This window comes from Ranitomeya imitator, chromosome 4 (assembly GCF_032444005.1).
Source record: "Ranitomeya imitator isolate aRanImi1 chromosome 4, aRanImi1.pri, whole genome shotgun sequence".
In the NCBI taxonomy this organism is placed as follows: Eukaryota; Metazoa; Chordata; class Amphibia; order Anura; family Dendrobatidae; genus Ranitomeya; species Ranitomeya imitator.
Window position 1 is genome coordinate 454,343,285 of NC_091285.1, and position 23,160 is coordinate 454,366,444.

At 41.3% G+C, this 23,160-nt stretch overlaps 1 protein-coding gene across 1 annotated transcript; it reads right to left on the reverse strand.

The window, feature by feature from the left end:
• Positions 1-1,604: 1,604 nt before the first annotated feature.
• On the reverse strand, positions 1,605-22,300 carry LOC138676462 (procathepsin L-like). Its single transcript, XM_069765784.1, has 8 exons — positions 22,204-22,300; positions 16,030-16,133; positions 13,711-13,853; positions 13,234-13,425; positions 12,951-13,133; positions 6,176-6,335; positions 4,008-4,125; positions 1,605-1,879 (listed from the first exon to the last, which is right to left on the reverse strand). Exons 2-8 carry the CDS (start codon positions 16,130-16,132, stop codon positions 1,777-1,779), a joined length of 1,002 nt encoding a protein of 333 aa, XP_069621885.1. The 5' UTR covers position 16,133; positions 22,204-22,300; the 3' UTR covers positions 1,605-1,776.
• Between the last annotated feature and the right edge of the window lie 860 nt (positions 22,301-23,160).

The following is a 23,160-nucleotide window of genomic DNA, read 5'->3' on the forward strand; positions in this document are numbered from 1 at the left end:
TCGTGACGTCACACACCATCTCTAAGCACTGTCGATCATTTTTCCTGCTGGTATCCAGGAACACTACGGCCGGACCGCTCCTGGCTCTACCGTTGCATTTCCTGCTTCACATATAAATCCAACGATTCACTTGCTACGCTCTGTATCCACACACTACCATTTGTGAACCAGATATTTTCACTAGCAGCACGGAGTCTATACAGTATTATTCGGAGATTCTGTCATTTCAATCAACCTGCGCCCTCTTTATACATTGTATGTTAACTTTTTCCTGCTGTTATAACATCGCTAGGTGGACAGTTAGCAGTTTTTACACCTACAAGCCTCCTGCACAGCTTATAAGGCGACAGATCAATATTTATACATTATTTCTTTGTCTATTAGTTTGGATTTACCACACAGAATCCCAAATCTGTCTGCAGCATATTGCTTCTCCACTCTATTTCCATATTATAGGCGCTGGTGTTCTCTGTTTTTAGTTTGATTCATAAAATCTTTTACCCCTTATTGTAGTAGAATTTCTGGCGAGACGCACACCAAAGAGAAGAGGCACCAAATTAATTCAATTAATACGGCAGTTCAAACTCAAGTAAGCCATAAAATAAGACTGGCAAAATCAGCCCGTGTGGTCGTCCCTAAGTTCACGTCAGACGTCTGTGACTTATGCAGTCTTCTGTGATGTGTAAAATGGTGATGGGGATTTTTTTGGTGATTCCTGCTAATCTCAATGTGTTTAAAATTTTATAAAAGTTTACTGAAATTGAATTTGCATTGAATCAATTTAATTATCTCTAATATGTAAATAAAGTATCTCTCTCTCTCTCTATATATCTATATACTGTGAGGCAGTGACCCCTGTTACAGCTAGGGGGCACTGTATGTGCTCTCCAGAATGTCCAAGGAAGCATGGTGAGGCCATGAGGGCGTACTACAGACACAGGTGTGGCTGTAATTAGAATAGTGAAGCAGTGACTGATTAAAAAGCCCTGTAGTACTGAGGGAGGTGTGTCAGTGTGTTCTTAGAAGCAGACAGGGCAGTTGTCTGCAGAGCTCTCTCTGTGTGGAGCAGCACAGAGGCTAAAGGAACCAGAGAGACTGACACCCTGCGTCTTGGGCTGTCTTAAATGTACCCGGCTGCCCTCCAGAGGATAAAGAGTGCAGTGCGCTGAGTGAGTACAGAGACTTGTTACCGGCGTGCGGTCACCCAGGGAAACTGGACATAGGGAAGTTCGGCCTGTGTATTGACTGCGTCATATAGCCATGCATTATTAATGGACTGTATGAAGAAGCTGTATACTATATTGACTATGTGAAGTAACACAATAAAAGAACGTTTTGTTTGAACTTGCTTGGGTCACTGCCGTTTCACTGTGTATGGTCCTACCGCTGCATCACAATACGTATACAATATATATGTAGACATATTATATATATATTACAGATATATTTATTGTATATAAATATACTGTATGCACTGCATATACAGTAAGTAAATCTTCTTATACTGTGAGTGCCTTACAGCGCCACAGATGTCTTAATTTTCTAACAATACCATTGCTGTAGTCTTCTTCTGAAAGTGACTATGTCAAATTTGAAAAGTCTGGTTTGCTTGTTTTTTTTTTTTATTAGTAGCTTGTTAATGGCAAATATACACATGAAAGTATTAACGAATTGAAGATATCTGTTGCCACACACAATTGGAAATTACAAAGATTTTAAAAAAATTAGCATGATTACAATATTTTTAAAAAATATAATAGAAGCTTGACTATTTCTTCAGTCTGCCAGGTCCACGGAAACAGCCATTGATGCTATGCCACACTGGTTTATATTACGCTTCATTTTAATGTATCCATTTTCTCCAAAATCTTCGCCCCAGCTGTAAGGAATTATAAAACAATGAGAGGAAGAAACTGGAAACACATAATGTATACACAGCCTGTTAAAGACACAATTAACATCTCTCCTAGGGGGCAGGTTTGGAGGCCTATGTTTTATTCTGTATTTTCGTAATGTTCTTATATATTGTTTGCATATAATAATAAAAGTGTGTTTTTTTATTTTAAAAGTGAATTAGTTTCTTTTCAACAATTTCTGTATCAGTATAATTGAAACCAAAGGCCAAGGTACTGCTCCACATAATCTAATAATGAGTATCTTCTAGAGATTGGATTGGATTACAGTATATGAATGGAAAACTGCAGCCCTGTTGTGGTTTAACTACTTCCTGTCACAGCACTGCATTTTCATGCTTTAATGAACATGCCAGTTCATTGAAATGTGAAATGGCAGCACATCTTGACCCAAGAATCATGATCTCCAGGATCCAACTTTTTGACTCATCTGCTAGAATGGATATAACAGCCGAGAGGGAGAAGTCAGAGTGTTACCGGTCAGTTAACTTCTTACATGCAGCTGCAGCAATCAATAGCAACCACTACATGTAAGAAGTTTAACGAAGAGAGATCACTCTGTGTTGTTGTGAACAGGTATCACGATGCAGTAAAGATAGAAGAAGGGTTAAAAGGGGGATTTATTGAAACTGCGTTACTCCACGCAGGGAGAAGGAAATGAGAGGGATAGGGACAATAAAACTGTGTCTGGAGGACATAGGTATAGCAGGGGCATTGAAGAGGAGAGAACGGTAGGGAATTTTCAATTAAAAAGTGATTAGCTTATTAAATTAAATAAATCGACATTTGTTGTTAAATTCATCTTTAGAGTTGGACCATCCCTTTAAGGCAAAATTTGACCCACTGCTTCAGGGGTTAACATTAATGTCAATACTGTTGTTGGAATATAAGCTTTGCAGGAATTACACAACTGTTTGTGTGGTGCCCCTGAAGTCCAGTCGACACAAAGGTACTGCACCTCAGTCGGAAGTGTGGTGCTCCGCTCTCGGGTAAGGAGGGGACCTCACCCAGAACCCACACACTTACATCCAACATCAGACCTCTTAGGGCCCGGGAGGGACTAGGTAGAGGCTGTGGGTGGAGGAAGTGAGAAGAGGCGGAGTCAGAGAGTGGTGTTCAGTGGTCCGTGAGAACAGTCTGCTGTGGGGACTGACAGAGCCAGGGGCTTGTCCCAAGACTACGGAGAAGAGAGTAAGGAAGAAGAGAGAAAGATTGTGATTCCGGAAGGAGGAAAAAGGGGTCCTAGGAGCACGGGTAGTAAGGAATCCACCTGTGGGGCCCGTATTCACGCTGACCATAGTCAGGTGGAGGGAATATGTCGCAGTGGGGGACCGGCCCCCAAACTAGTAGAGAAACTAAGGACACAGTTAGCTAATCGGAGGTTGCAGCATCTGCATGTGCTGCAGCCACATCTAACACATTTGTTGAAAAGGCAGCCGGATAGGATCAAGGGGGCTCAGAGAACATCGCCCGACAAGATTCAAAGCTGCTGGCTTGGGACACTGTGTGTGAAGGCGCAGGGCAGGAGAGGTGGTAGCCAGCACTCAGAGACGGCCAGGAAAGGAACATCTGAAGGGGGTTCTGACACAGTGTACCCCAATTTACCTGAGAGTTCTCTGGACCATGAACCCTGAGGACACAGCACCCCAGCTGGGGATTGTAACATCAGAACTATGAGTAAAATCTGTGAAGACTGCACACTGCTGTGTCCTCCAATTTATTTGCTGCATCATTTTCCCTACACTAAAACCACCCTCATCACCATCTTTTGCACCTACAACTGCCTGGGGTTTAGCTCTACCTGTGGAGAGCTGTAACAAATCTGCTGCATCACCATCATCCCCAGCAGTCTCCTCAAGCAGCGTCGGCTAACATCTCCTATTTGCCGAATACCACAGATGGTGTCACGAGCTAACTTTTAGAAACTTTATTTCCCCTTTTTCATCATCACTTCCCATTTTATTGGAAGCCCAGGGCCACGGACCGGGTCACTGCTACCGTGACACATCCCCTTCAAGAACCAGCCCGCTACCGAGTATTCCCAAGACCCTGGCGGGTGCTCCATTTGCCCATTGTAAATAGCACCAGACTTACCTGTTCTTTACTATCCAGTAATTTATATCCTCATCCTCGTCGGCATCATATTCTGTACCATATCCCACAACTATGACAGCATGATTTGTCTCTTCAGTACATTCACCATCAAAAATCCCTAAATTAATATATATATGTATAATATTATAATACTATAAAATATATTTCTATTTTCATTGCCACTGATATCCCATTTCTCGGTAAAAAGTACAAGGGATTATCTGGCAAATCCAGTGCTCAGCCACAAATCACCTTATGGCTTCATTCGGACGCCAGTACTTGGTCAGTATTTTGTATCAGTGTTTGTATGCCAAACCAGGAGTGAAACGTACAGCGCAAAACGATATTTGATTATTTATACCTGTTCTGTGTTTTGGAGACTCTACTGGTTTTGGAATACAAATACTGAAGACATGCTGATCAAAAATACTGATGTGTGAACAAAGGCTAAGGTCAAACAGAGAAAAGCAAAGCTTATTCCAGAAACATTTATCAATCCTTAAATTAACTTGACTGGTATGTCCAAGGATGACAACAGGACCATTCCTTGCCCTGAGAAGAGTAAGGAGGAAACCCTGTTGCTATGCTGCCCTCTTACTATTGACAAGGTCAGTCATAGTGATGAACAGAATGTGTTAGGCCACGTTCACACGTTCAGTATTTGGTCAGTATTTTACCTCAGTATTTGTAAGCCAAAACCAGGAGTCGGTGATAAACACAGAAGTGGTGACGTGTTTCTATTAGACTTTTCCTCTGATTCTTCCTCACTTGGTTTTGGCTTACACATACTGATACAAATAGGTCAAGTTTACGTGACCACATTGTCAATCAGAGTGCTGCCGTGAAATAAACAGAACACGTACATATGTTGTTCAATATGGCATTTGGGATTTTTTCTCACAGACCAAACCTTCAGGTAAAAAAAAAACGGCAGCACTAGTTTTTATCATGTGCCAGATGAGATTCAACCATTCAGGTCTAGAGGTGCGCAGAAAAAAAATTGGATTTCATATTTGGCCTGGAATTTTCTGGAAGAATCTTGGTTGATTTTTTTTTTATTCAGTCGTGAGAACTCACATAACCTCACTAAGGCTACGTTCACACTAGCGTTGTGCGCCGCTGCGTCGGCGACGCAACGCACCGAAAAACGCGTGCAAACGCACGCAAAAACTCTGCGTTTTTCGACGCGTGCGTCGTTTTTTGACGAAAATCGGACGCAAGAAAAATGCAACTTGTTGCGTTTTCTTGGTCCGACGCTAGCGTCAAAAAAGACGCACGTGTCGGAAAACGCAACAAGCAAAAACGCATGCGTCCCCCATGTTAAACATAGGGGCGCATGACGCGTGCGTCGCCGCTGCGTCGCCCGACGCTAGCGCGACGCACACTAGCCGAACGCTAGTGTGAACGTAGCCTAAGAGAACATCATGCTATGAACAGGTCCGCACACGGCACTTTTGGTGAAGTGGAGGTGGAAAATGACTGTGACTCAGGCTATGTGCACATGATCAGGATTTCTCGCAGAAAATTCCTGAGAAAAACTTGACATTTTCTGCAAGAAATCCGCAAGAAATCTGCATGCGTTTTTGGTGCGGTTTTTTTCCGGACATTTCCCAATGCATTTTGTAGCGGGAAATCCGCAAAAGAAACCCCCGCAAAATTAATGAACATGCTGCGTTTTTTACCGCGATGCATTTTTTTTTCGCGGAAAAAACGCATCATGTGCACAAAACATGCGGAATTCATTCTAAATGATGGGATGCTTATTTTATTGCAGCTTTATAGCGTTTTTAGCGGGGAAAAACGCGAAAAAACAGCAACGTGTGAAAACTGTGCTCTGCTGGGAACCGCTGATCTGTGTTGGCCCCGGTATTGACCACCACTGTACAAGGTTCATAATATGTCATAGCTGCAGTGCATTATGGGCAGGCCTGCTCATCCACACAGAGAAGACATTAGCCCGCTCTCTGATACTTCAGCAGTGAGGGAAATGACGACAGGCAAGTTATTATTTTTTTTGTGTAGCACGAATTAAATCTCAAAGTGTTCAAATGTGCTTGAAAATTCAAATTTCAGGAAATTCGATTCTAACCTGATCCTCCGCACATCGATCCGCTCATCTCTACTGTTTTTCTTAGGACATTATTAGTATCTGATGTTTAACCACCTACCTGTAGTGTAGCCCATAAGGTCTTCACTCGCATCAATTAAAACAGTAATAGGTCCATTTGATGCTACAGATGAAGCCATATTATTTTCATTAGGCAGAATATAGTATTTGGTTACATTAAACGTTATCGCCTTCTTAGGTTTGTACAAGCAGGTGAATTTCTGGAAGAAAATGTGGAAGATAATGGTTATATTTGGGATTAAATGTATAAACTATTGAAGTTATGTTTTTCTACAAGTTCCTATTCATCAGGATGGATCTTAAATGGTATGGCAGTTACAAGATTATATGTGGGGGTTAAAAGGACAAGCACTGACGATTCCCGTCTTCATAGAAGAATATTGTCGGCTAGTGCTCGTAAATCTAAGCACTTCTGCAATTTACTACTTATTAAAATTTGCAGCTGTTCTTGAGATATTAAAGCTTTTCTTTTGTTCAGTTTGTAGACGGCCCATCGGTCTAGCTTGTAAGGACTGTGTGGAAGCTGGCTAGGATTAGGGGGTAACAACGCGCTGTAGTGATCTAGGCTAGCTTCAAAGCAGTGCTTACAAGCTCAATAGAAAAACGGCCGTAAGTACTTTGCATTTTCTGCTGTCTAGCAATAGTGGTTGGTCTCTAAGAAAATAAGAGGTAAATATGCCAAAAGTGTTAATATCTCTAGAACCGCTGAAAATTTTAAGGGAATCTGTGAGGAGAATTTTGCAACGTAATCTGACAGCAGCAAGAGAAGGGAAAGAAACCCTGATTCCAGCAATGTGTCACTTAGCTCACTGGGTGCAGCAGTTGTGATAGAATCACAATTTTCTCTACTGCAGAGCTAGCAAAGCTGAGAATGCGGAGCTTTGTATAGCCTTGCCCACACCAATGATTGTACTGTGTTATGTGTAAAGCTGCTAATCAGTGGTGGGGGCAGGGATGGACCAGTAGGTACAGTATGCAACACCTAGCCCTCTAGTGACAATCTCCTGCAGATAAAACATTAGTTTTATTGAAAAAGCAAGACAGCCTAGTAAGTGACTCATCCCTGGAATCAGGATTTCTGCCCCTACAATATGCTGCAAACAGATTACATAGCAAAAAACTGCTGACAGATTCCCTTTAATAAGTAGTAAATTGCAACATTGCTTGTATTTACTAGTGCCAGCTGAAGAAGGGAAAAACTCTTAAGTCTGAGCCACACTATCGTACAATACGGCCGAGTGCTATGTGATAAAACATCGCATAGCAATCGGCCCAGTGCTACTCTATGGGGCAGCTCCCATCTGCGATTATTTTCTCATGCCGAATCGGCATGCGAGAGCAATCGCAGCATGCTGTGATTGGCACCGAGATTCAGCTGAGTCTCGGCTCACTCGCACCCATATAAGTCTCTGGGTGTGAGTGACACAACGCACATCACTTGGATATCATCCGAGTGCGGTGCGATATACGCCAATGCTGGCAGCAGAGAAAAAGGAGAAATTACTTTCTCCGCCTCCTTGCAAGTATGACTTCGGCCTTAATCTCCAACTTCAGACCAATGTGGTCATTATACAAGATAATAGGACTCTTGAATTTCAACATCTTATGTCACCTACATTCAATAGTAAACTGCTGCAAATGCATACGGTAACAACCTTCAAAGGCAAGATAGAAGTTCCTGCTGCAGCTGAGATGGGACAGATTTGGGCACTTTATGACTTTATTTGGGAATTGTACATTGGTATTTTCGGGGGCTGTGTGGTAGTTAGTGGTTTGGTAGTGTATCATTTTTGACTATATTTTAATTGTCTATATGTTTCCATCTTCTTATCAAATTAGGGAAGAGTCATCTATAAAATTATTTTCCCCAGACATTAATCAGCCATAAATGTAGTCATTGTAGAAAGCCAGGTAGGGCAGAGTGAAATCCTCATACTGGAGTCCTGATTACGTGCACCTGGCCAGCTATATCTAGAGCCAGGCCCTGTGTTCATTGTTAGTCAGTCAGCTGGGTAAGCTGAGCAGTCTGTGTGTTGGAGCTGGTGAGTGAGGAGCAAATGTGAGCTCTCTGGGGGGGATGGTAATCACTTTTCTGTGGTAGTGGAGCAGAAGGGAATCTAGTGTTGATTTACAAACTACCTGAGACAACTAATGCCTGTGCAGTGGTGTGAGTACAACCGTGTTACTATACCGTGTCTGCCCTGACAAAAGGACTGTGTGGTTTAATATACATTTTGGGCTGAAGAAAACCCTGTTGTGTTCTGAATTTCATATGCTGGGGAATGAATTTTCATTTATAGTGCGGAGAAACGCAATAAACCTTACCCTGTTTTGCAGCAAGACCCGTGCCTGTGCTAAGTGAGCGCCTACTGCTGAGCATTAATCCCTACATCATATATAAAAATTCAGCAGAACTAACGCAGGCTACTAGACATATGATGCCTTTTGTTTTATGAGCAACACAAAACTACAAATGACAATTGTAATCGCTGTATTTTCAGTAAATAACCCCTTTGTGGACTGTACTAATCCTCATGTATTATTTAACTGCTGCAAAACAATGGGGAAAGTCACTTATTCTTGAAATACTGCATGATGGACATCTTATTTATACACACCGTACATGCATATTACACTATGTATATTTGAATATCACTTTTTAGTTCCTTGATTGCTGCAACAACTGTTAGTAGCAGAAGATTAAACATTTCTTAAAGGGAACCTGTCACCAGTTTTTGAGCCTAAGAACAAATAGCATCACCTTTAACTGTTCCTGTGCTGCATCCCACAAACGTGTCTATCAGCTCCCAACTCCCCCTGCATACCCCCCAGATTACCATTTAATTTGCTCCCACGCTGTATGTAAATAAGGGTGGTCCATGCTGTTTGGCGTCCTCTTGCGACGTCTGTCCCTCCTTTCTGCTCCTAATGAAGTCCTCCTGCTTTGATTGATGTGGACACATCATCCACATTTCGAACCAAGATATTGCGGCTGCTCAATAGCCAAACAGGACCGCGTAGGTGCACTCTGCTCTGCCATACTGAGAGCAGAGCATAAAACAGCACTGTGCAAGCGCCTGACCTTGACTGGTGTGAATGACACCACCGATGTTGATATGCACTTGCGCAGTGCTGTTTTATGATCTGCTCACAATATGGCAGAGTAGAGAGCACCTACGCGGTCCTGTGTGGCTATTGTGCAGGCAAGAAATCTTGATTCGCAATGTGAATGACGTGTCCACATTAACCAAAGCAGGAGGATGTGATTAGGAGCAGAGAGGAGGTATGGACACTGCCCATTGGATGCCCATCAGACCGGACCACCCTTATTTACAAACAGCGCGGGAGCATATCAAATGGCATTTTTTTTGCGTATACAGGGGGAGTTGGGAGCTGATAGACACGTTTCTGGAATAGACACGGAAGCTGATAGACACATGTGCAGCACAGGAGCAGTTAAAGGTGCTGCCAGTTGTTCATAGGCTCAAAAACTTGTGACAAATTCCCTTTAAAAGGGTTCCACGAGAAGCAATCCAAGATGGTCACCGTCACCAATTTCAGGTTGTAACCTGTCTTAGGAACACTTTAGGACATTTTTAAAGCTTGAATACAGGATGATCGAGACAGAAATTTGCTTTACTACTAGTGATGAGCGAGTATACTCGTTACTCGAGATTTCTCGAGCACGCTTGGGTGACCTCCGAGTATTTATGACTGCTCGGAGATTTAGTTTTCATCGCGGCAGCTGAATGATTTACAGCTACTAGCCTGCTTGATTACATGTGCGAATTCCCTAGCAACCAGGCAACCCTCACATGTACTCAGCCTGGCTAGTAGCTGTAAATCATTCAGCTGCCGTGAGGAAAACTAAATCTCAAAGCAGTCATAAATACTCGGAGGTCATCTGTGCGTGCTCGGGAAAACCCGAGCAACGAGTACACTCGCTCATCACTATTTACTACACCGTAGTTCAGAGACACCTGTCAGGCTGAGGAACAGAATGGTGAAGGAGCATAACTTATCTGCTCACTCAGCCTGACAGGTTTACAGCAGAACATTTAATCTGCTCAGTAGGTCTTTGTGCTGTACTGTAAACTCACAGTGAAAATGAGGTCAGGTGGAAGGCAGCTGAGTTGTGACCCCCATATATTTCTGGACATGAACTATACATATACCTTTGTGAGCAGGTGGGAATACAACTGGCTGTATGCGATTTGTATTATTGCAGTAACCTGCCAACAAGACTTCTGCTCTTTACTCAATTTTATTCTATTGAGAGAAGCCAGGTGAGACTAGACAGCACATGACTGCAAGTGGGCAAATTACATACATGTGGTCACGTGCCCACCCAGATACAGAGGGGATACAGTAGAACCTTGGCAGTGTGCACATCGCACAGTGTCATGATATAGCATGCTGCACTCAAATAGACTGACCCCGGATTATTCATTTGAGACCAGACAATTCATTTAACCCGTTAGCGACTAGAGCTATTTTTGGTTTACTATTTTCATTTTTTGCTCCCCTTCTTCCCAGAACCATATTTTTATCAAATTTTTTGGTCAAAATGGCAATGTGAGAGCTTGATTTTGCCGGACGAGTTGTAATTTTGAACGACACTATTGGTTCTACCATGAAGTGTACTCGAAAACGGGGAAAAATTCCAAGTGCGGTGAAATTGCAAAAAAAGTGCAATCCTACACTTGTTTTTTGTTTTGCTATTTTACTAGGTTCAATAAATGCTAAAACTGACCTGCTATTATGATTCTCCAGGTCATTACGAGTTCATAGACACCAAACATGTATAGGTTCTTTTTTATCTAAGTGGTGAAAAAAATTTCAAGCTTTGTTAAAAAAAAAAAAAAATGCGCCATTTTCTGATACCTGTAGCTTCAACATTTTCTGTGATCTTGGGTTGGTTGAAGGCTTATTTTTTGCACATCAAGCTTACGTTTTTAATTATACCATTTTGGTACAGATACGATCTTTTGATCGCCCGTTATAAAATTTTAAACATTGTAGTGGTGACTAAAAAAAACATAATTCTAAGGTTTTTACTTTTTTGTCGCTATGCCATTTAACGATAATCCTTTCTTTTATTGATAGATCGGACAATTCTGAATGCGGCGATACCAAATATGTGTATGTTTGATTTTTTTTTTATTGTTTTGTTTTTGAATGGGACGATTTGAAATTTTATATTTTTTTAAATATTTTTAAAAGCATTTTTTTTACTTTTGGCATGCTTCAATAGCCTCCATGGGAGGTTAGAAGCTGCCATAACCTGATTGGCTCTGCTACATACAGACAATGATCAGATCACCTGTATGTAGCAGAATAACTCACTTGCTATCTGGGAGTGACAACCATGGAAGTCTTCAGGAGACCTCTGGTTGTCATGCCAACCCATCAGTGACCCGCGGTCATGTGACAGGGATCACCGATGGGCGGATTTCCGGCGCGGTTGCTGGAAGCGCATGTTAAATGCCGCTGGATTCCACCCACGGCTGTTCCTGGTACATGTCAGCTGTTCAAAAGAGCTAACATGTTCCGGGAAAGATGTGGGCTTCGGCGTTGTGGGGGGGATTCAGACATAGGGGTAAATTTACACCTGATGTCAGAAAAGTTTTAAGGACTAACAGGTTATTCTAGAACTATTGAGATATTATGGTTATATCAAGTACATATCCTATCCTACATATATCTTTTATTTTGCAAGCGATTGGGCCTCGGTGCCCTGTGTTGACATTGCACATGTGTTACTGTGACTGTGTAAAGTAATGAGAGTCGTCTGGATGAAAGTTGCAGGCTTGGTATACAGGATTGGCTAAACCTAGGAAGGGCCTGATACGTGGACTTAGGGTAATGACACTGATACACTGTGCCTCCACAATCTCATGTGGGGTCAGAGAGATGCCAATTCTGTGGACTAACTGTGCGCGGTGCTGGACCTTAGCGCTAAGTGTCTATGCAATAATTAGGCAAATGCCTCATCTTCAGTGAGAAGCAAGCTAGACCTTCTGTGGTAAGACATGGAAAACAAAAGGCAAAGTTGGGAGTCATGGCAGGCAGTCTATGCAGAGCTGAAAAGAGTTGCCTTCTAGAGAGTGAGGAAGCCTTTCATTTGAAAGATCTATGGCTGCTTTGCCAAGCATGGCATACAGCTTGTATTGCAGGGCAAACCATAAACTAACAAAGTGAGCATTATTGATCTGTGTGTTGAATTTAGCCATTGAAGGAGTTTTTTCACACTAGCCACTAGGTTTTTTTTTATACTTATACTTCTTGTCCTTTCAGGAAGAGTTTTCAACATACTCATTATCAGCAAAGGCAGGATTACAATGACAGGTAACACCTCTATACACAGCTGATAACACCTTTCGTGAATGATTTTTTTGTTATCACTGCTGACCCTACTCCCCTTCCCTTAACACATGCTCATTAGATTCTTCAACACAAAGGAATAACAGCAAGTTAGTCTAAAAAAAAAAAGCCCCAGCGGCCAGTGTGAAAAAATACATTTAAAATAAAAGCTTGAATTAAAAAAATGTCATTTTCAGATGGTAGATTTATTTTAAATATGCCATTGTGCTAATGTAGCTGCAATTAAGTCTTTGTTAACGTTCCCTTTTTTTACAGGATCAATGATGATAGATCTAGTGGATCCTAATAGATCCATCCTACTTATGTCTAATATGATTTCATTATGTTTCCTTTTTTTTTCTCTTTACTCTGCAGGATATTGCTGCAGATGAGCAACAGGAATCTAATTAGAGCCTAGTATTAGTAAGTGACACTAAAAAGGAAAAACCAACCTTCTCGGAATATTCATAGTCTTTGGCCTTCATTAAACCTCTCTGTGAAATATGCTCCAGGGCATCGGTTGGCAATCCTCCACAGCAGCCATCGTTTGTCTCATCACAGTCCACAAGTTGCTGCTCACTCATTTTAATCATCTCTTTGGTCCTGATGCAATACTGTGACTCCACCACACCCACCTTAAAAATGTTTTACAGAAAATATTGAAACAATATCACTATAGAAAAATGATTGACTTTAATGGACATTAATATAGTACATTAAAGGGGATTTTCTTACTGTTGCAAATGCCCAGCAGGATCCACAATAACTTCCTTGATTTGTTACAGGGCCCACGCAGTTTGAGTCTCTCCAGTCAACCGATTCCGGAATATTGAGGTTTTTGACATGAGTCCGCACAGGACTCTTCTTAGAGGCTACTGATATTTTATTTGAAGTGAGGCAGCTCCTGGAACGATGTTCCTCTGATGTCTGGAAGAATAGAAAATTGTAATGAAAAAAGATGAATACGATTCACTATTAATAAAATTCGAACTCATAATAGAATTTTTGAAGCTGTACTACCCATAAAGATAATATATTTGTTAACAATCGGAGATATTGCTAATGCAGGTGGCTCCAGAACCTTACAGAATGATTTGGATCTGTCAACAAATATGTGATACCAGTTTTAGCACAGTAGAACATTTTAATGTTTGTTGTTTGTATCTTGTCCATTTTCATATATTTGTAGTTACTTATTGAATCTTCACTCACCATATCTGCAAACTTATGCATGCCCATTTTGTATTTGCTGAGACCCTGGTTTGCCAATTCATTGTGTTTCTGAACTTTATGCCAGGTTGCTTCCCAAACCTGCCTTCGAAACAGCTCATCTTGTTCGGTGGCATATTTCTTTTCTGTATTAGGTTGATAAAAAAATTAGAAATCAAAGAATCTTTAAAGGGAATTTAACCCTCCCACCCTACCCTCAAACTATTTTTATGTGCATAAAGTTCTTTTGAAGGCAAAATCCAGCAATTCCTTACATGGCCAGTCCCTTCCTCCATCACTGAGAAATAAGCATTTAAATTGATATGCAAATGAGTCTGAAGAGCCTCTATGCTGTGTGACTTCAGGCAAGAAGCAGGTGATCTGTGAATAGAGCTGGAGTGACAGAGGCTTCAAATCTACCATTGCCTTTCAGCTTCATTTGCATATCAGTTCAAATGCTGATCACTCAGTGTGTCCCACACGTCCAGATAATTCCGGTACCGGAGTTATCCGTGTCCGTGTGCTCACATGGCACATCAGTGTGGCACACGTGCGGCAGTCGTGTGCCATCCATTTACCGACTGGGTACCACACGTACCCTGCAGGAGACAGCGCTACAGTAAGCGCTGTCCCCTGCATTGGGTGCTGAATCCAGAATTCATTCCTTCTTCCCAGCAGCCTTCGCTGGTGAGAAGGAATGAAAAATCATTGTTTTTTTTATTTTTTTTGTGTTTAAAATAAAGTTTCCGGTCAGCTCCCGCCTCCCTCCCCCTGTGCGCCCGCCCGCTGGCATTAAAATACTTACCCAGCTCCCTCGTCGCTTCCTCTCAGCGTCGCAGCTTGTCCTGTATGAGCGGTCACGTGGTGCCGCACATTACAGTCATGAATATGCGGCTCCACCCCTATGGGAGGTGGAGCCGCATATTCATCACTGTAATGAGCGGCACCACGTGACCACTCATACAGGAAGAGCTGGGACGCTGAGAGTAAGCATCGAGGGAGCTGGGTAAGTATTTTAATGCCAGCGAGTGGGCGGGCGCACAGGGGATGGGAGGGGGGCGATTACTGGGAACTTTATTTTAACAACAAAAAAAATGTAAAAAAATGATTTTCATTCCTTTGCTCCAGCAAACGCTGCTGGAGAGAAGAAATGAATGGGGCTTCAGCACCACAAGCTGGGGGGACAACGCTTACTGTAGCGCTGTCTCCTGCATGGCACACGGACAGAATCCGTGTGCGGTACATGTTTTACACGGACCCATTGACTTTAATGGGTCTGTGTGATCCGTGCACTCCCACGAACACTGACATGTCTCTGTGTTTTTCAGGGTTCGTGAAAACACGCTGACATGTGCAGAGACACATTGATTTTAATGCGTCTATGTGAGTCAGTGTCTCCGGTACGTGAGGAAACTGTCACCTCACGTACCGGAGCCACTGACGTGTGAAACCGGCCTAAGGCTGCCGTCACACTAGCAGTATTTGGTCACTATTTTACATCAGTATTTGTAAGCAAAAACAAGGAGTGGAACAATTAGAGGAAAAGTATAATAGAAACATATGCACCACTTCTACATTTATCACCCACTCCTGGTTTTGGCTTACAAATACTGATGTAAAATACTGACCAAATACTGCTAGTGTGACGGCAGCCTAAGGGCTCATACTCACAAGCGAGAACAAAATAGCCATCACTCAGCTCCATCAACCAAAAAATGAAAACATTACATAAACTGGAAAATGGCAGCACAATCTCCTAATGTATTTGTTTTTAGATTTCAGGTTTTTTTTCCATTACTAAAATAATAAAAAACTAGACATGTTTGATATCGCAGTAATTGTACTAACGAGGAGATTTATTGCGAGATAATCTTTACTATGCAATGAATGCAGTAAGCAATTAACAAAAACAAAATTGCCAGAATTGTGTTTTTTTTTTTTTTGTTTTTTTTTCCACAATTTCAATGCACTTTGATTTTTTTTTCCTGTTTTCTAGTACACTAGTGAGTTGTGTATTCAAAGTACAAGTTGTGCCCCAACAAATAAGCCCTCATACATCTACGGACAAAAAAAAAGTCATGGCCTTTGGAAGAAAGGGAGGAAAAAATGAAGTGACGTAAGTGACACATGTACATCTCTTTCTAAAATATGAAATTTAGAATTTTAACCTAAAGGTTTTTCTCTGTTATGACTCTTTGTGAGGTGCAGTAATAGTTAAAGTCAGAATATGTATCCAAAAAGAGGCATGAATTTCCTGTTATAATGTTAATCCTAAATGTAGAACCCTGAACATTTTATCCAATATACAGTCAGACACTTTACCATGTTTGTCTTTCCATGTATTCCATTCTTGGTCAAGAAAATGCGATGAAGCCGCACTTATAGTAACAGCAGCCAGAAGCAGCAAAAGTTTCGCCAATTGCATTCTAAAAAGTGAAAAATGCAGTTACCACACACCTTACTGGGCAGTAGTTACATTTTGTACTATCCTTTGTACATTAGGGCAGATTTAGCTAAATGCACTAAAATTCTGAATTGCTCCATAAACTAACATACTGTATATGCCATGCAACAGATTGCACGTGGCCTGGAATTGTGGACGTGCCGACTGTGTGCCTGCATGGTCAGACACAGCCATTAGGCCTGTTTCACACGTCAGTGGCTCTGGTACGTGTGGTGACAGTGTCCTCACGTACCGGAGACACTGACTCACGTAGACACATTAAAATAAATGTGTCTCTGCACATATCAGGGTGTTTTCATGGACCGTGTGTCCGTTTGCAAAACACGGAGACATGTCAGTGTTCGTGGGAGCGCACGAATCACACGGACCCATTAAAGTCAATGGATCCGTGTAAACATGTACCGCACACGGATGCTGTCCGTGTGCATTTTTCCTGTCATAGGGTTAAAATTGTAAAAATTCTTGCAATACACGGACACGAACAGCACACGGACAGCACATGGACCCTAAAAACGTACTCACGGACAGCACATGGATCCCACACGGATGGCCTACGTGAGCCCACGGACACGGATAACTCCGGTACCGTTTTCTCCGGTACCGGAATTATCTGGACGTGTGAGACTGGCCTTACACAGTACACAGCAGGGGCACATTTATAAGATTACCTCAGCACAAACCATCAAATAACATGAGCTGCTATAATAAATTTAGAGGATTTTAAGATGTTACTACCACCTCTAGTCACAGAACCTGACATAAAACTAATATAACTCATATAGGTTCTGGAATTATTGATGTAAATTAAACTAACTCAACGCTTCTGTTTATACTAAAGTAAAAAATGCAGATATTTACCAGGAAACACACTCACTAACTTTTTTTTCTTCTATGCTTCCCTATGACGTCACCGCTCTGCAGACTGGCCGTGTCTTGATGCGCTGTGCTCGACCCATAAGTCCATTTTACACTGAAAGCCTATGGAGCATCAGAACGAGGCCCTATAGACCAGGGGTGTCAAACTGCATTCCTCGAGGGCTGCAAACAGGTCATGTTTTCAGGATTTCCTTGTACTGCACAGGTGATAATTTAATCACCTACACAAATAATGAGTTGATGATTAAATTATCACCTGTGCAGTACAAGGAAATCCTGAAAACATGACCTGTTTGCAGCCCTCGAGGAATGCAGTTTGACACCCCTGCTATAGACGTACCCTGTAAGGGCTCATACTCACCTGCGAGAAACTCGGATGAGTCTCGCATGTCAATACCCGGCACTCAGAATGGAGCGTGCGGCCGCATAGCAATACATGCAGCCGCACGCTCCGCTCCTGAATGCTGGGTGCAGAGCCGGGTATTGACATGCGAGACTCATCCGAGTTTCTCGCAGGTGAGTATGAGCCCTTACATTGTCTTCCGGCTCATGCATACAGCAGAGAACGAGCCGGCTAGTCGCTATTGTGGTGATGTCACTCAGAAGCAGAACAGAGGCGCTGGACACCGGAGAAAGCGGCTGTAGGTGAGTATATTAATAAACTCATACTCATGCATGCACATAAACACATTAAATGATTTCAAAAAGTTAGTGAGAGGGCTTCTTTAACCCCTTAACCCCTGGGCCATTTTCAGTTTTTGTGGTTTTGTTTTTTACTTCCCTTCTTGCCAGAGCCTTAACCTTTCTATTTTTTGATCAAAATGGCCATTTGAGGGCTTGTTTTTGCGGGACGAGCTGTACTTTTTAGCGACACCATTCGTTTTAACATATCGTGTATTGCAAAACAGGAACAAAAATCCAAGTGCAATGAAATTGCAAAAAAAGTGCAATTCCACAGTTGTTGGTTTTTTTTCTTACCATGTTCACTAAATGCTATAACTGGCCTGACATTATGATTCTCCAGATCATTGTGAGTTCATAGACACCAAACATGTCTAGGTCCTTTTTTATCTAAGTGGTGAAAATAAAATCCAAACTTTGGTAAAAAAAAAAAAAAATTACGCCATTTTCCGAGACCTGCAGCGTCTCTATTTTTCATGATTTGGGGCTAGGTGGGGGCTTATTTTTTTGCGCACCAAGCTGACATTTTTATTTATACCATTTTGGTGTACATACAGTCTTTTTATCGTCCACTATTGCATTTTATTGCAAAGTAGCAGTGACAAAAAAACATAGTTCAGGCATTTTGACTTTTTTTCTCGTTATGCTGTTTAGCGATTATTTTAATTTTATTTTTCTGTTAATAGATATAGCAATAATGAATGCAGCGATACCAAATATGTTTTTTTTTTATTGTTTTATTTTGAATGGGTCGATTGAGGTGTTATTTGAACTGTTATTTATATTTTATATTTTTAAAAACATTTTTTACTTTTTTGCATGATTCAATAATCTCCATGGGAGACTAGAAGCTGCAGTTGTCCAATGCACTACCTAGGTTAATACGATTAATCCCCAATCCCCACAGTTTTAAGCGTGCCCTAAAAACTCATTTGTTCAGATTGGCCTACCACCTCAACGCATTAACCTAACTATCCCTGTGTGGCCCATTCAAAAAAAATCAAAAACATAATCCGGTTCCTCGCATCATGTTCTCATACACTGTCCTGTTACATACTTAGGCAGTTAACTGGTTCATGCAGCTTTACATGAACACCCGAGCCTTACACTATGGCCGGTCCGAATAACTAAAGCAATTGTTACCATCCACCTCTCGTGTCTCCCCTTTTCCTCATAGTTTGTAAGCTTGCGAGCAGGGCCCTCATTCCTCTTGGTATCTATTTTGAACTGTGATTTCTGTTATGCTGTAATGTCTATTGTCTGTACAAGTCCCCTCTATAATTTGTAAAGCGCTGCAGAATATGTTGGCGCTATATAAATAAAATTATTATTATTACAGATCACGTGAATGTAGCAGAAATGCTCACTTGCTATGAGCGCCGATCATCGGGTGGCACTCATAGCACTCTTGCTATGACAACCATAGAGGTCTGCTGACCTCTGGTTGTAATGCCAACCCATCCGTGACTCGCGATCACGTGACCGGGTCACTGATGGGCGGGATATTTGGTGTGCTTCCCAGAAGCGCGAGTTAAATGCTGCTGTCAGAGATTGACAGCATAATTTAATGGGTTAACAGCCATGGGTGGATTGCAATTCCACCCATGGCTGATAGAGGCACATGTCAGCTATTCAAAACAGCTGAAAGGTGCTAGAAATGATGTGGGCTCATTGCAAGAGGGAGGGATTACGACATAGGCATACTATTACGCCCAACGTCTGAAAGGGGTTAAGCTGGATCTGGGAGTTTCTTCTCTGAAAACTCAATGAAAAAGTCAGTTTAAGCACAACTTGAGGCAAAGTTCACATGACCATATATTCTGTCCCAGTGCTGTTTATGAAAAAATGCTCATCTGAGGAGCCTGAATTGAATAACATTCGTCCTCGTGCTGTTTGTGTGATGTCAGTTTTTTCATTTATAACATTTGGACCAAAACGTGGCCTTCAGATGACAGTACAGGACATGTAAGTGGATTTTTTTTTTTAAAGAAAAACTTCTTTGTTGTTCATATATTCAGGATTTTAATGATTTTTAACTGCTTCATGTTTTTAAAATTATCAGTTAAAAGAATTGAGGGAACCATTCTTAACCCATTTCTACCATCGGATGGAATAGTACGTGGAATGGCAGATCCCCCTGATTTGAAGCAGGCTCCTGTGGTGACCCCTTATCAAAGGCAAGACATATCAGCTGTTTTGTGCCCAATATAGGCGTGGGTGGAATTGCGATCCGTCCGTGCCTATTAACTAGTTAAATGCCACTGTCAAACTCTGACAGCGGAATTTAACAAGCGCTTCCGGATATCTGACCGGAAATGCTTACACCACTGACCCCTGTCACGTGATCTGAGGATAGGATATGTACTTGATATAACCATAATATCTCAATATGCCTAGAATAACCTGCTAGTCCTTAACTTCTTTCTGACATCGGGCATAAATTAACGCTGATGTCGGAATCCCTCCCTCTGATTTTGGCTCAGGTGGTGAGCCCACATGTTTCCTGGAACATGTCAGCTGTTTTGAACAGCTGATGGAATCCAGTGGCATTTAACATGCGCTTCCAGCAATCGTGCCAGAAATCCGCCCATCGGTGATCCCTGTCACGTGATCGCGGGTCACTGATGGGTTGGCATGACAACCGGAAGTCTCCTGAAGACTTCTATGGTTGTCACTGCCTGATTGCTATGAGCACCGCCCAATGTTCGGCGCTCAAAGCAAGTGAGGTATTCTGCTACATACAGGTGATCGGCTCTGCTACATGGGAGCGATGATCAGATCAGGCTTTGCCAGCTTCTAGCCTCCCATGAAGGCTATTGAAGCATGGAAAAAAGTTTAAAAAAAAAATGTTTTAAAAAATATAAAAAAAAAAAAATCAAACATACACATATTTGGTATCGCCCGATCTATCAATGAAAAAGAAATAACCTGATCGCTAAACGACAAAGCGAAAAAAAATTCAAAACGCCAGAACTACGTTTTTTTTTGGTTGCCGCGACATTGCAATAATGGGCGATCAAAAGAACATATCTGCACCAAAATAGTATCATTAAAAATGTCAGCTGGGTGCGCAAAAAATAAGCCCTCATCAGACCCAAGATCCTGAAAAAAGGAGACGCTATGGGTCTCAGAAAATTGCGCAATTTTTTTTAAGCAAAGTTGAATTTTTTTTCACCACTTAAATAGATAAAAAAGAACCTAGACATGTTTGGTGTCTATGAACTCGTAATGACCTGGGGAATCTCAATGGCAGATCAGTTTTAGCATTTAGTGAACCCAGCAAAAACGCCAAACAAAAAACCAAGTGTTGGATTGCACTTTTTTTTGCAATTTCACTGCACTTGGATTTTTTTCCCATTTTCTAGTACACGACATGGTAAAACCAATGGTGTTGTTCAATAGTATAACTCATCCTGCAAAAAATAAGCCCTCACATTGCCATATAAATGGAAAAATAAAAAATGTATGGCTCTGGGAAGGAGAGGAGCGAAAAACGAAAATGCAAAACCGAAAAAAATGCCCGGGGTTAAGGCAATTTCTGTTATGAAGCTATTCCAGACATTGCAATTATTCCCAATAGGAAGGCAAAAAAAAAACAACCTAGTGTTTTTTGAGCATTTTGAAGTGAGTTTTTGGAGTTAAAAAACATGAGTATTTCAAGTATTAATTGCTTCTGTACTTTCAGGTTTTAAGGAATTTCTTGAGGAAGTTTTCTGAAACTGTGTTTGGCTATGTCCACATGGAGTCGTCTTATTACATTTTTGGAGTTGAAGTTGAGAAGAAACGCCAAGCTTTTGAGGAAGTTTGCATTTTTCAAGGAGGATTTGGAGAGTTTTTGCTAAATTTTTGCTCCAAAACCTCTTAAAAAAAAACAACCTCATAGCCTTAAAGGAGGATTGAAGAGCTTTGGAACAGTAATTTTCCCTAAAGTGTTCTTTGCAGCTTTCTGATTGACCAGTGCTTAGTTTGAAAAGGTTTCCGAAGGCCATATTCACAGGTATTTTACATCAATATTTGTAAGCCAAAATCATGGGTGGAGCAATCAGAGGAAAAGCATAGCAGAAAAATGTTCACCACTTTTTTATTTTTCATCCACTCATGATTTTGGCTTACAAATACTAATGTAAAGTTCTGACCAAATACTGAATGTGTGAACGTGGTCAAAATGTGGGAAAATCAGTAAAAACACCAAACACCTAAAAAGAGTAAAATGGTCAAATGTTTTACATAAAACAACTATAACAAGTTAACAAAAAATCCAGGAAACTTTTGCAAAATGTGAACAAAAATGCTTTGGGAAAACACCCACTTAGAAAATGCTAGTTTTTCTAAATAGTTTTCTATCTATTGGCTAACACGGTACCAAGATATATATCTTTCCTGAAACAATGAATAATTTATTTCACACTTCTACAAGATGTCAAATTTCCTATCTAATATATAACATAATGCATTCATTGGAATATGATACTGACCTGAATGAGGTAAAGTTCTTATTTGAGCATGAACGTCTACAAGGACATATTGGTATATATACACGATTTCCTCTCAGTTCTAATCACTTCATCATTTGTTTGGTTAACGGTTTACTGAACAAATAGATAACTAGCAACTGTTAACTACTAGATAAGATGTAAGATTAGTTTTAATACACATTTGTGAGAAAGAAGAGACGGATATTACATACATTCATAAAACCATGTTCAACCAAAAATGACTGATCAAGCCAAAAAGAGGCCATTTGAAGTCCAAAGTGACTGACTCATTACAAAAAAATGGTTCAATTAGGCATTTGGCCTGAAGCACATTTCTTACATGGAAGCCCCAATGTGAGTGCTAAGGCCGGGATCAGACATGCGAGAAATACGTCCGAGTCTCGCATGGTAATTCCCGGCATTCCCGCTGTCACTCAGGAGCGGAGCGTGAGGCTGCATAGCAATACATGCAGCCTCACGCTCCGCTCCTGAGTGACGGCGGCAATGCCGGGTATTACCATGCGAGACTCGGACGTATTTCTCGCATGTCTGATCCCGGCCTAAGTGTACAGCACAGTGTAAATGTGAACTTATTTTGATTTGTGAGAGGCAGAATGAACAAATATTAGCAGCTGAGAATTATTTCTTTTACCCCGTTCACTGTGAAGTTTTAAGGGATGTGCACATGGTGTCTTAATCACGCAGATCCCTCTCAGAATGTGCCTGACAAAGTTTCTGATAAAGTGAATAAAATGCACAGCAATGTCAAAACTAGTGATGAATGAATTTGTTCGGAAATCGATCTCCAAACATAAGTTCAGCACAAATATGGCATTTGTGATTGGAAACCCGAGCAAAATTTTATAAAATCGGTAGAAATCGGTAACATTCAGTAAAAGTGCGGGAAAATATTTGCGTTGCCACAAGATATTTTCAGCACTTTAGCAACGATAATGG